The sequence below is a fragment of the Vulpes lagopus genome, chromosome X (assembly GCF_018345385.1).
Source record: "Vulpes lagopus strain Blue_001 chromosome X, ASM1834538v1, whole genome shotgun sequence".
NCBI lineage: Eukaryota > Metazoa > Chordata > Mammalia > Carnivora > Canidae > Vulpes > Vulpes lagopus.
The window spans coordinates 64664888-64679880 of NC_054848.1; the positions used below are offsets into that span (position 1 = coordinate 64664888).

Here is a 14993-nt window from a genome sequence, read left to right on the forward strand (position 1 = left end):
CTTATAATAATAATAAACAATTATTCTTATCTGGTTAGATGGCCTAAAAGTCCAGCAATTAGAAATTGATTAATGGAAATTTTCCTTGAAAAATGCCAATTATTTATTAGCCACTAACAGAAAAAAAAAGAATTAATTTAAATGAGATCACTCTCACCCTTTTAGCTGAATATAGCTGCTTTGTGAGAATGAAAGTTCTGATTTGGGGAAGGCGAAGGGTATGAGGTGCTTTTGGGGCACAGAATCCTTCTGGAAGAAGCTTTAATTATGGAGTCCTCTATGAGGTATTCAAGTAGGATAGCACGTGGGACTAGAAAGACAGGAGAAAGAGAATACATAGAATGCCACAGACATTCTTTGCCTAATTTAAAACCCAAGCTTTCTGGTTGATCTTAAGGCCAAGTTAGGCAGTTCTTTTCCTTTTCATAAACAAAGGGTCTCATACTTTCAGGAAAATACTATTCAATCAGTATGAGTAGCTTTCTGTGAGCAGTACTATCTTAACATAATGTTTCAATAAGGAGACACTGTAAATACCAAGCATCTGTTATTAAGTTTGTGGGTTGCCTATACATGATAAATCCCTTTGAGTTAGCCAGAGGTTCTATCAAATGTGTATGTGTAATTACCAATGGCAATAAATTACAAAAATTAAAGTTTAGGCATTTCCAGGTCTAACAAAATAGGCTCAAGTTTGATTTTCATGAAGTAACTGAAACCATTATTCCCCAGAAAATTATCACCACTGCATTTAAATTATCTTACTAAAGGTTTCCTGAGTTTATTCATGATAATATATGCTTTAGGATAATAAATTATTAGTCTACTTGGGAAAACCTGGTGTTTTCCCTCTGAGAAAAAAAATACAATATCCCCTCCCTTCCAGAATGATAAAAACTCCAAATTGTGCTATCATTAAATACTAGCAAGAACCATCAACTAGAAAGAAAAGAAAAGCAATGTAAATTAATTGTTCATGAATCCATTAGAAACCACAATATTCTAAAATTTTATAGAAAGGATTTGCTTTTACTGGTTAAGCATTTATAGAAGCCCCTCCAAAAAAGCTCCTCTTCACATCTACATTTTTTCTCTAGACAAAATGGACATGATTAGGCATCCCTACCTGGTTTCCTTCTACAAAATAAGAGTATGTAGTTTGAAGATTTCCCTTATAATAAAGTTGTCCTTACTAATGTTTTTAACCTACTTTATATGAACTTTCCGACAGAAATGGTTTACACAATTATTGGGAAAATCCACTAGCATATCTGTATTTTTTTTTTATCATTTGTCAGTCCTCACTGAGCAATGAAAAATCATGCTATTCATTGTTTAATTCTAATTGTGCTCCCTTCATTAAAGGACTGTATGCTATTACCCTTCTGAGCAACCTCACTGAAAAATTAATAAAGATCAGCCACTTAAAAATATATTGATTATGGAAAGATTGCAAGTTATTTTGTGATATTTTACATTTTCCAATTCCACTTTTCCTAATGGTATTAATAGAAAAGCATACATGGAAATAGTGTCTCTGTTCTGAAAAGTTCATACCAAATACCCTGCTTTGTCATATTCATTGTGATAAGAAGTCATAACAGCACAAACAAGATGACAAGAGGAAAGTAAGTCAGAATATATGGACACAGATTGTTACATGCAAGTACTTCTAGTAATAAAGCAAAATGAGGAAGGAAAAGGCCAAATTGGGAAATAAAAATCCACAAGATATGATACTGGTCTATTTCTAAGTAATGTTTTCCATGTGGCATTAGATTTTTTAATGTCTTTCAATTATAGCAAAAAGACATCTCAAATTAATGGTATATACTTTTATACATTACATCCAATAGACAGATTTTGTATGTAGAATATATATCACTTACATTATAAAGAGAATACATGTAGTTTCCTTTATTGAATACCAAAGTTACAAGTCTTCTAGCCTAAATTGTATACTTCAGTGCTCAGTAATCAACTTTCTCTCTGAATTAAGCAAAATAAAATACACAGTAAACAGTACACTTAGCACATAACAAGTAGTTCACTTATATTCACTAAACAAAACTATAACATTCTCCAGTTTACATTCATGAGTTCTTTCTGTTAGTAGTAGTAGTAGTAGTACTAGTACTAGTAGTAACAGTATTTTCTTCAACAACATGAAAAGATTTTTTAAAATTCCACCATTTAGAGAAAACGATATATGTTATCTAGTGGTTCTGAGTAAGTTTAATAAGACCAATTTTGTCAGACCTTTTTTTATAAATATGATTAAAAATGTGTTCATATTTTGTGTAAATCATTAATATTACTTCCTTTTCAAATTTTATCTCTTTGTAGCATTGTCTGAAGTTAACTGAAATGCATTATACTGTATCATGTATGCTAAGCCCACAAGTCCATTACAATAAAATTTAAACTATATTACCATAGGATTCCAGGTAAACTAATATGCTATACTGTAATTCAATTTTGTAAGTCCAAAAAAAACAACAGTGTAGTTCATTATAAAAGGGACAGGTAATGGTTAAATCCAATTGATTAACTTGAAATTCAGCTTATTCAGCTTATTCGTATCATGAACGTAGTGGCAACACATGTACTTTACTTTCAAAGGCTTAACTATAACCTATTTAGTAGATTACAAGACCAATATAAAGCCTTTGGCTAAAAAATTCCTCACTTGTACTGCAATTCAATTAGATGTAAAATTTACAGAGGGCTTGTAGAAACCTTTTTTTCTAGATGAGGACATGTATGGATAATACATATGTCTGTGTGCACACATAATTTGTGATTTAAATATTCTGTAAAAACTTTGGCACCAAGCATATGAGGAGTTCACATATTAGCACAAATGAATGTAGCCTCTTGGTTGTACATGATAACAAGCTTCTACAATACATTTTTTTGTTCCCTTTTCCTTTTTAAAAAATCTGTTCTTCAGGATCTGATGTTCAAAAATATTGGCATTACACTATTATATTTGCATCCTGATAATTGATAATGATTCCCTAAATCATTATTTTATGAGACCAGAAAAACTATTAAGAATTTTTTTTGAAAGGAACTTTACAAGTTAGTGTGCAGAGAAATTGTTAGGACCTTGTAGACACCAATTATATACTTAAACACTTAGTCACTACTGCAAAACAACATTGTTTGAATACTGTTGGCCTGTTTTTTTTTTTTTTTAATCTCCCTAAAAAAAAAGGAGGTTTAAACAGAATATTCAAGTGATATAGCAGAATATGATGCCTTTGATTTAAGATTAGGCAAAAACCACACATTTAATTTTTCTTCATCCAGTATGGCTGAGAAACACTAGAAATCTTACAGGCCAGTTGATGTACGTTTTTTCATGCTCCGTCGCTGAGCTAAATTTGAAGCAGCAACAGGCTCAAGGACTGGTTGAAAGGTCTTGTGAGTCAGGGCAGAATATGTGGTGACTACTGCTCCCTAAAATAAGGAGAAATAAGAGAAATTGAATAACAATCTCTGGAGGTAAAAAAATTACACCTTATATCATTAGAGATTTCAGTAGAATACAACCTTATTTCTGAGGAAAATAATTGCGTATACTTGATCTATGCATTGATGTTCCCTTCATGAATTAATACCTGTTTACTTGTATATTTTTTCATTTCAATGACTATGTCTACTACAAATTTTTAAAATATTAAAATGAATTCTTTTTATCAGTCTTTCATCACTGATATATTTGTTTTAAATATTTTAATAATTTAATTTTTAACATAAGTTGTATATATTTAAGACATAGAACATATCTTGATGTACATATACATAGTACAGTGATTACTATAGTCAAACTAACATATCTTCTCCTTACATAGTTACCATTTTTTGTGATGAAAGCATGTGAAATCTACTCTTAGCAAATTTCCAATATTAAAACAGTAGTTGATAATAATGCATATTAGATATCTAGATTTATTCATTCTATATAATTACACCTTTGTACTTTGACCAATATATCCCTAATTTCCCCTCTTCCCTACCCCTGGTAGCAACCTTTCTACTCTCTGCTTTTATATATTTGACTTTTAAAAAATTCCACATATTAGAGAGCTTGTGTATTCTTTTTCTTTCTGTGTCTGGCTTATTTCATTTAGCATAATGTCTTCAAGGTTTATCCATGTTGAAAATGGTAGGATCTCCTTTTTTAAAGCTGCAAAATATTCCATTGTATATATGTACATCACTATTCATTTATCCTCAAAGAATCTCCATGCTCCCATATTCAGTACAGCATTATTCACAATAGCCAAGACATGGAAACAACCTAAGTATCCATCAACAGATGAATACATAAAAAACTAAAATCTTAAATCTAGGTTCACTGTCTGTAAATATGGGAATTTGCACCGTGGTTATTAATTTAGGAACCAATAGCAACATTTTCTTTCCATATGAAACTTGCATTTAATACACTTCTAGCCCCAGTATCTCAAAAGTAAATCAAATACAAATAATTTTTATTAATCATCAGAAAGGTAATAGGTAGAGAAGATTAATAAGAATCCATGTTTTTTTATTTAAAAGAAGCAATAATAAAACCAAAAACAATCTATAAATACACCTTTAAAAGATAAAGGTATTTAAGATCATCATATGTGTTGTCAGTGAATAGTATACAGGCTTTATCAGTAATTCAGGAGGCACATAAAAGATATGTTTGTTTTACCTTAATGACATGTGACATATCATTTCTATTTGGCTGATCATTCAGCAACTGGTCTCTGTGGGATATCCATGAGTGTTTTAATACTTGTTCTGTAGTGTAACGCTGATGTGGGTCCATATGTAGCATATGGGACAGCAAATCCTAAATGAAAATGACAATATATATATATATATATATATATATATATATATATATGTCAATATATATGTATATATGTATATACACACATATGAAATATATAGCAATAAAGGTTTTAGTAAAATACATTATTTCACATTTTCTCAAAATATAAAAGCATTAGTAGCTTTGTTATCTATTTTGTTTGACCTATATGTAGGAAAAACCAAACCTATATACTCTGCACAGTTAACTATCAGAATCTCCAAATAGATTTTTTGATATATGGTAAACCCATATTTATAATTTCTAAATCAGAGGATACCAAATCTGTGCAACTGGAATGTAGTTAGTAAGAGAGGAAGAAAATGTAAAGTAGCAGGGGTTATCCTGGAATGTGCTAAATAGTCAAGAGGAGAAAAGAGGTATAGATTTGTGCTAATAAGCTGGGTCCTAAAGTATAAGGGTATGTGTAGAATCAAACAACACAAAGGGAAGGTCGCATGTTGTTAATACGCTCAATAGCTGAGGGTTTAAATATAAGATAATAAAGAGAGGAAAACATAGATCCATGGTTGGCATATGACTGCTGGCATTCTAGTGGTCAGAGTATCATATGTCTCTCATAGACTATGGATATGCTTACTTTATCTCTATTGCAATAACAAGTCATAAATATAACATGATAATAAAATACAATTTTAAATATAGACTACCTCTATCAAGCATCTTTTAGAAAAAGGAAAAGTAAAATCTCTTTTTTTAATTAATTTTTATTGGTGTTCAATTTGCCAACATACAGAAAAACACCCAGTGCTCATCCCGTCAAGTGTCCGCCTCAGTGCCCGTCAAGCATCATCTCAAAAAATAGTCATCATTTGTGAATGTTTCATGAATAGCATAAGTAGTGAAACTAAAACCTCTAAGTAGAATCTAAATATCAGAATTTGAAGAATAATGGAAGTATGTGGAAGGATAAAACAACCAATCAAAAAATCTATTGGAAAAAGGACAAATATGCAAAAATGATGGGGAAATAATTTAGAAAATAACATTAAATTACTTCAATAAAACAGACATAATTGATAGTCATAAAAATAATAAAAATTCAATAGTCAAAGGAATTCTGCCTTTAGCCAACATAGAATACCAGAGACTGGATTCTCCCACCTGTTTGAAACAACACCCCCCGCACCCCCACAAACACAACCATAAAATAGAGGAAACAATAGATTTCCAGAGATCAGATATTAGGCAATGCAAGTGATTCCTAAAAGATGAGAAACAAATAAAGTAAGCCTTATAATTGCCCAAACTTACCACCTTGAGAGTTTTCAGGCTGTTGTGTAGGTAAGGAAACCCAGGAAGAGCCTGGCAGTTTCCTTGAGTGGATGAGACAGAATGGAGAGTCAGGAAAGACCAACCAGAGTTACAAGAGTGACTCCTAGAGTGGTGAGAGGAGCAGAAAAAAAGACTACAGACCTATAGAGGGTCTTTCTCAAATATTCAGAAGATTACTGATAAACTCATATCTGTGGGAAGAACTATTTGAAAGTGTTAGAGAGATATCAGAACTCACGAGGATAGATAATATTGCCTGTTCTCACAAGCCAGACAGGAAAATCTCAAAATTCATGGAGTATTTGGTAGAGTATTTGGATGCAACCTGCCTAAGTAGTGTGCAGCCCTAAACACTGCTCTGGTCCTGCCTAAGAAATATTTTTTAAAAAACCCAAATTAGGGGATCCCTGGGTGGCGCAGCGGTTTGGCGCCTGCCTTTGGCCCAGGGCGCGATCCTGGAGACCCGGGATCCAATCCCACATCAGGCTTCCGGTGCATGGAGCCTGCTTCTCCCTCTGCCTGTGTCTCTGCCCCTCTCTCTCTCTCTGTGACTATCATAAATAAATAAAAAAAAATTAAAAAAAATTAAAAACCCAAATTATCAAATTGTTTCACCTAATTTAATTGTGCCCCAGTATAAAGCTCAAGAATACGTATAAGAATACAAGGGTGTCCAGCGTAAAGTAAGGTAAAATTCACTATATCTGGCTTTTTATAAAAAATTGCCAGAGATACAGAAGAGAGGAAAAATAACATATGAGAAGAAATCAACCAATCAATCAAAATTGGCCTATAATTGATACATATGTTAGAATTAGCAGATAAGGACATTAAAAGAGTCATTATAACTCCATTCCATATGTTAAAAAGTAGAGACATAGAAGATATAAAAAGTCACAAGTCACATTTCTAGGGATAAAAACAAAAATCTGAGACAAAAAATAAAATGAATGAAAATTTGATATGACAGAAAAAAATTGGTAAAGACACAGCAATAGATACTATCAAAAAGGAACATAGTATAAATCAAACAAAAGAACAGAGCATCAGTGAGCTGTGAGACATCAAGCACCATAATACACAAATGCAATTGGTGTCCCAAAAGGAAAGAAAGGAAGGAAAATATGTGAGGGAAAAAATATGTGAGGGAAAAAATATGTGAGGGAATAATGTTACCAAAATTTCCAAATTTTACAGAAACCATAAACTCACAGATCCAAAAAGTTCAATGAAATCCAAATACAAGAAGAACAATATATTAAAAACAAACCAAATTTCTTAAAATCCAAGGCAGAGAAAAATTTAAAGGCAAATAGAGATTTTTTTTTAAAAGACATATTACATATAGTGAAAAAAGATAAAAATAATAGACTTCTTGTCAGAAAAAAATCAAATACCAAGACAATAGAACTGCTGAACAAACAATGGGTCAAAGAAAAAAATCAAATGATAAATTAAAATAAAGCAAAATTGAAATAAAACATGCAAAAACCTATAAGACACAGCAAAAAGAGGTCTAAGAAGGAAAGTTTATAGCAATGAATGCCTACATTAAGAAAAAGAAAGATCTCAAAAGAAAAAAAATAGAAAAAAGAAAGATCTTGAATAATTCAACCTTATACTTGAAGGAACTAGAAAAAAGGAAAACAAAGCACAAGAGCAGGAGGAAAGACATAATAAAGATCAAAGCAGAAATAAATGAGATAGAGACCAGAAAAATAATAGAAAAGGTCAAGAAAACTAAGAACTAGCCTTTTGAAAGGATAAATAAAATTTATAAGCCTTTAGTTAGACTAAGTAAAAAAGAAGACTCAAATACATTAAGTGAAAAGTGAAAAGGAGACATTACAAATGATGCCACAGAAATAAAAAGGATCATAAGGCTATTATGAAAACTTCTGTCAAAAAACTGGATGACCTAAAAGAACTACATAAAGTCCTTGATATACATATCCCACCAAAAGTGAATCATGAAGAAAAAGAAAACCTGAACAGACCGATAATGTATAAGGGGACTGAAGCAATAATCAAGTCTCCCAACACAGAAAATCCTAACCAGATGATTTCACTGGTAAATATACTAAACATTTAAGAAAATTAATGCCTATCCTTCTAAAACTCTTCCAAAAACTGAAGAGCAGGGAACATTCCCAAACTCATTTTATGAGGCCAGTATTACCATAATATTAAATCCATATAACGATACTACAAGAAAAGAAAATACAGGCTGCTATCATTGATGAATATACATGCAAAAACTCTCAACAAAATAGTAGCTAACCAAATTCAACAGTACATAAAAAAGAACATACACCATGATCAAGTGGGATTTATCCCTGGATTGTAAGGGTGGTTCAATATTTGCAAATCAATCAACATGATATACCACTTTAATAAAAAATGATAAGAACCACATAATCTTTCAATAGATGCGTAAAAAAAAACATTTGACAAAGTAGAACATCCATTCATGATAAAAGTCTTCAACAAAATAGGGTTAGACAGAACATACCAAACCTGATAGAGATAATATATGAAAAATGCACAGCTAATATCATTTTCAACGGGGAAAAACTGAAAATCATTACTTTATAGTCAGGAACAAGATAGGGGTGTCTACTCTCTCTACTGTTATATTTAGCATGTTACTGAAGTCCCGGCCATGGGAATCAGAAAACAAAATGAAATACAAAGCATCTAAATCTGCAAGGAAGAAGTCAGACTTCCACTATTTGCTGATGACATGATACTCTGTATGGAAAATCTAAAAGACTCCACCAAAAATTGCCAGAACTGATATATGAATTTAGTAAATCACAGGATACAAATTTAATACAAATAAATCTGTTCCTTTTCTGTACACCAATAATGAAAAAATAGAGGTAGAAATCAAGGAATCACTTTTATTTACAATTGCACCAAAGCCATTAAGATACCTAGGAATAAACCTAACCAAAGAATTGAAAGATCCGTACTCTACAACTCTGAAAACTACGAAACACTGATGAAAAAAATTGAAGATGACACTAAGAGATGGAAAAACATTCCTTGCTAGTGGACTGAAAGAATAAATATTTTTTAAAATGTTCATACTACCCAAAGAAAACTACATATTCACTACAATCCCTATCAAAATACCATCAGCAATTTTCACTGAGCTAGAACAAACCATCCTAAAATTTGTATGGAACAAAAAAAAAATCCTGAATAGCCAAAGCAACCTTGAAAAACTGAAGCAAAGCTGAAGGCATCACAGTTGTGGACTTCGATATATTATACTGCTACAGTGAGCAATACAGTATGGTACTGGCAAAACAAAACAAAACAAAGCAAAGCAAAACAAAACAAAACAAAACAAAACAATCCAGACACATAGATTAATGGAACAGAATAGAAAACCCAGAAATGAACCCATAACTATATGGAAAAAAGGACAATTTCTTCAACAAATGGTGTTGGGAAAACTGGACAGTGACAATGAGAAGAGGGAAACCGGAGTACTTTCTTCTACTGTACACAAAAACAAATTCAAAATGAAAGAAAGACCTAAATGTGAGGCAGGAAACCATCAAAATCCTAGAGGAGAGCACAGGCAGAAACCTCTTTGATATCAGCCATTGAAACTTCTTACTAGATATGTCTCCTGGGGCAAGAGAAACAAGAGCAAAAATAAATTATTGGGACTTTATCAAAATAAAAAGCTTATGCACAGTGAAGTAAATGATCAACATAGAAACTAAAAGGCATCCCATGGGGTAGGAGAAGATATTTGCAAATGATCTAAGAATCGATTCATATCCAAAATATGTAAAACACTTATAAAACTCAACACCTTAAAAGCAAACAATCCAATTAAAAATAGGCAGAAGGTATGACTAGAAATGTTTCCAAAGAAGACATTTAGATGGCCAAGACACATGAAAAAATGCTCAACATCACTGATCATCAGAGAAATACAAATCAAACTACAATGAGATATCACCTCACATCACTCAGAATGGCTAAAATCACAACACGAGAAACAGGTATTAGTGAGGATGTGGAGAAAGGGGAACTCTCCTACACTATTTAGTATGTAATATAACATTAAGTCTGCATTTGTAACCCCTAAAGTTTTGCTTTTTTTTTTCTTTCTCAAGGTTGCCTTGGCTATTCAGGGTCTTTTGTGATTCCATACAAATTTTAGGATTGTTTTTTCTAGCTCTATGAAAATTGCTGGTGGTATTTATTTAATAGGGATTATATTGAATGTAGATTGCTTTGGGTAGTATGGACATTTTAATAATATGTATTCTTCCAATCCATGGGCAGGAATGTTTTCCATTTCTTTGTGTCATCTTTAATTTCTTTCATCAGTGTTTCATAGTTTTCAGAGTACAGTGAATATTGAACCACTCATGCAACCCAGGAAAAAAATCCCATTTGGTCATGAGGAGAGGGAGAAGCAGGCTCCTCACCAAGCAGAGAACCTGATAAGAGGCTCAATCCCAGGAGCCTAGGATCATGAACTGAGCCAAAGGCTCATGCTTAACCAACTTCCGAGCAGATGCCCTGGAATGACTCTTTTAATGTACTATTGAATTTGATTTGCTGGTAGTTTGTTTAGAGTTTTTGCATCCATTTTCATCTGGAATATTGACTTATAGTTCTCTTTTTTAGTGGAGTGTTTATCTGGTGTTGGTATCAGGGTAATGCTGGCCTCAGAATGAATGTGGAAGTTTCGGTTCCATTCCTATTTTTTGGAATAGTTGAGAAGAAAAGGTATTTCCTTTTCTTTAAATGTTTGGTAGAATTCATCTGTGGCGTCCCCTTGTCCTAGACATTTGTTGGGTGCGATTTTTGATTACTGACTGAATTTCTTTGCTAGTTATTAGTCTCTTCATGTTTTTTTTCTTCCTGTTTGTTTTGGTAGTTTATATGTTTCCAGGAATTTATCCATTTCTTCCAGGTTGTCCAATTTTTTGGCATAAATGTTTCATAATATTCTCATATAATTGTATTGCTGTGGTGTTGGTTGTTATTACTCCTCACTCTTTTGTGATTTTATTCATTTTTGCCCTTTCTCTTTTCTTCTTTGGTTAGTCTGGTTAGTTTTTTTTTTTTCCATTAATTTTTTGAAACAACCAGCTCCTGGTTTCATTAATCTATTCCGTTGTGGGGTTTTTTGTTTTGTTTTTGTTTTTTTTTTGTTTGTTTGTTTGTTTGTTTCTGTATCATTTATTTCAGCTCTATATTATTTCCTAGCTTCTTCTGGCTTAGGCTTTTTGTTTGTTTGTTTCTGTATCATTTACTTCGGCTCTATACTATTTCCTAGCTTCTTCTGGCTTAGGCTTCTTCTTCTTCTTTTTTTTTTTTTTTTTTTTTTAGATATTTCTTTTTTCTAGCTCCTTTAGGTGTATTGTTAGGATGCTTATTTTGGACTTTTTTTTCTTTTTGATATAGGCCTGTATTGTTCTATACTTCCTGCTTATAACCACTTTTGCTGCATCCCACATGTTTTCAACTGTCATGTTTTCATTTTCATTTGTTTCTATTTATTTATTTTATTTCCTCTTTGATTTCCAGGTTGACCCACTCATTGTTTAGTAGCATGTTGTTTAACTTCCATGTGTTTGTGGTCTTTCCAATTTTGTTTCTTGTGGTTGACGTCAAGTTTCATAATGTTGTGGTCTGAAGATATGCATTGTATGATCCAAATCTTTTTGTATTCTTCAAGGCCTGATTTGGATGCAATATATTCTGGAAAATGTCCCATGTACACTTGAAGGGAATGTGTACTCTGCTGCTTTAGGATGACATGTTCTCAATGTATCTGTTAAGTCCATCAGGTCCAGTGTGTCATTCAAAGCCATTGTTTCTCCCCATTAGATGATCTGTCCTTTACTCTAAGTGGAGTGTTAAAGTCTCCTACTATTGTTATGTTATTGTAAATGAGTTCCTTTTACTTTGTTATCAATTGTTTTATATATTTAAATGTTCCCAAGTTATGGACATAAATATTTACAAGTGTTGGATAGTCTCTTTTATATTTATATATAGAGTACCCTTCTTTATTTGTTGTTATGGTCTTCGGTTTACATTCTAGTTTGTCTGATATAAGTATTGTTACTGTAGCTTTATTTTGATGTCCATTTGCAAAGATAACTGTTTATCTCCTCATTTTCAATCTCCAGTTGTCTTTCAGTCTAAAATGAGTCTCTTGTGGGCAGCATGCTGATGGGTCTTATTGTGGGTTTTTTTCCCCCATTCTGATACCCTATGCCTTTAGTTGGAGTATTTAATCTATTTACATTCAGAGTAATTATTGATATGTATTTAGTGCCATTTTTGTTACTTTTTTGTCATTATTTCTGGATATTTTCTCTGTTCCTGTCTAGTCTTTTCACTTTTGTTCTTTTCTTTCCACTCAGAGTCCCCTTTAATATTTCTTGCAGGGCTGGTTTAGTGGTCACAAACTCCTTTCATTTTTGTTTGTCTGAAAAACTTTCTCTATCCTTCTATTCTGACTATTCTTGCCTGCAGATTTCTCCAAATCAGCACATTGAACACATCATGCCACTGTATTATTGCTTGCCAACTTTCTGTTGAGAGATCTACAGCTAACCTTATGTGTCTTCCTTTGTAAATTAGGGACTTCTGTCTTTTGCTTGTAGAATTTTTTTCTTTGTTGCAAATTTTGCAAATTTAACTATGATATGTCTTGGTGATGGCCTACTTTTGTTGATTTGTCGATGAGATTTCTTCATGCCTCCTGGATTTGGATGATTATTTCCATCCCCATATTCGGGAAGTTTTCAGCTATTATTAAAGAAATAAAATTTCTGTCCCTTTTTCTCTCTCTTCTTCTTTTAAGACTCCTATAAATACCAGTGTTACTATGTTTGATGGAGTCACTGAGTTCCCTAAGTCCATTTTTGTGCTCCATAATTCTTTGTTCTTTTGTTCAGCTTCATTATGTTCCCTTATTTTATCCTCTCTATCACTTTTTGTTCCTATGCCTCTTTCTTCCTTGTGTTCATTGCATTCAGTCTGTTTCAAATATCATTTATTGTATTTTTCATTTCTGATTTTTAAAATTTCTTTTATCTCTGTGGTAAGGGTCTCCCTGAAGTCTTACATTCTTTTCTCAAACCCAGCAAGCAGCCCTATGATTGTTGCTTTAAATTCTTTATCAGGCATAATACTTATACCTGTTTTGCTTAAATATCTGGCTGTGATCTTATTTTGTTGTTTCATTTGAAAAGAATTCCTCTGTCTTGGCATTTTGTCTAAATCTCTGTCTTCTCTGTGTTAGAAGAGCCGGTTATATGTCCTGCTCTTGAGAGTAATGGCTTTATACAGAAAAAATCATATAGTCTCCAGGGTCTGGTGCTTCAGGGAGTGTCGCTGGTGTGTGCTACATACACTCTGCTGCTGTTTTGGCTGCTTTATCCTCTGGGCCAGTCAGCTGCAGAGTCTTTCCTTGCCTGCAGGGGCAGTGTTTGGTACTTGGGCAGAGCTGAACTTTCCTTAATAAAAGCATTCATAGAAGAAATTTTAGACTAATATCTTCTTTTGCTGCATCCCACAGGTTTTGGAATATTATATTTTCTTTTTCTTTTGTTTGGAGACATATTTTGATTTTCTGTTTTATTTCTTAATTGATTCATTACTTGTGCATTAGTGTGTTAATATTTACATAATAAATATTTAATAATTACATTATAGATTTTCCAGCTTGGTTTTATTTTTGATCATTAGTTCTGTACCCTGTGGTTGGAATAGACTTGGTATAATTTCAGCCTTCTTAAATTTGTAATATTTCCTATGTCTCTTTTTCTGTGATTTAACTAGGGGATTCTTCTATATTTGAAGAAAATGTATATCCTACTTTTCTTAAATGGAATGTTTTATATATATCTTTTAGAACTATCTATTGTGGGACACCTGGGTGGCTCAGTGGTTGAGCGTCTGCCTTTGGCTTAGGGCATGATCCTGGGGTCCTGGGATCGAGTCCTGCATCAGGCTCCTCACAGGGAGCCTGCTTCTCTCTCTGACTTTGTCTCTGCCTCTCTTTCTGTGTATCTCATGAATAATTATTATTTTTTAAAAGAACCATCTATTGTAAAGTATGTGTCAAGTAAAATATGTTCTTATTGAGGAGTGTCTAGGTGGTTCAGTCAGTTAAGCATCTGCCTTCAACTCAGGTCATGATCCCAGAGTCCTAGGACTGAGCCTGCATCAGGCTCCTTGTGGTGCCCACTACTCCTTCTTTCTCTGCCTGCTGCTCCCGCTGCTTGTGCTCTCTCTCTCTCTCTCTGTCAAATAAATAAATAAAATCTTATAAAATGTTCTTGTTGAGAAAAAAACTTCAACTTAGGGTACTTGTTTAAAACAAAGTATATCAGAACGGAAATGGGTTGAGGGTGAGTGAAATAGGTGAAGGGGATTAAAAGTACACTTATAATGATGAGTGTTGAGTAATGATGTACAGAATTGTTGAAGCACTATGTTGTATACCTGAAACTCAGATAACAATGTATATTAACTATCCTGGACTTAAAATTGCTATGCTTGGCTAAAAAGTAAAATAGAACAAAATAAAAATTATTGTACTAGAAGTTCTAGAAGGATTTCAGTATAAGGTTTTAAGTGTTAAACTGCTCTGCAATATAGATTATGCAAAGGTTAAGTTTTGCATACTTAATTTTTATATTATATAAAAGAATTTGGTGAACAAGAACACCTTTGCTATTATTATTAAAGGTTTATAGACCTCTCTCTTTCATTCAACTCACATAAGCCAAGCTAATAAAGCCTTTCTTTCTCCAGAAAGTCTTCTCTA

General features: G+C 32.7%; 1 protein-coding gene across 9 annotated transcripts in view; it reads right to left on the reverse strand.

Moving 5' to 3' along the window:
* Positions 1–523: 523 nt before the first annotated feature.
* RPS6KA6 (ribosomal protein S6 kinase A6) overlaps positions 524–14993 on the reverse strand; it is a 199826-nt gene continuing 185356 nt past the window's right edge. For 8 of the 9 annotated variants that reach the window (XM_041740158.1, XM_041740155.1, XM_041740161.1 and 5 more), the window contains 2 exons: positions 4712–4852; positions 524–3465 (listed from right to left, as the gene is read on the reverse strand). In XM_041740158.1, the coding sequence (XP_041596092.1) occupies positions 3340–3465; positions 4712–4852 (267 nt within the window). In that variant the 3' untranslated portion in view covers positions 524–3339. The remainder of the gene's footprint in view (positions 3466–4711; positions 4853–14993) is intronic. The other variant, XM_041740159.1, reaches the window with a different exon arrangement.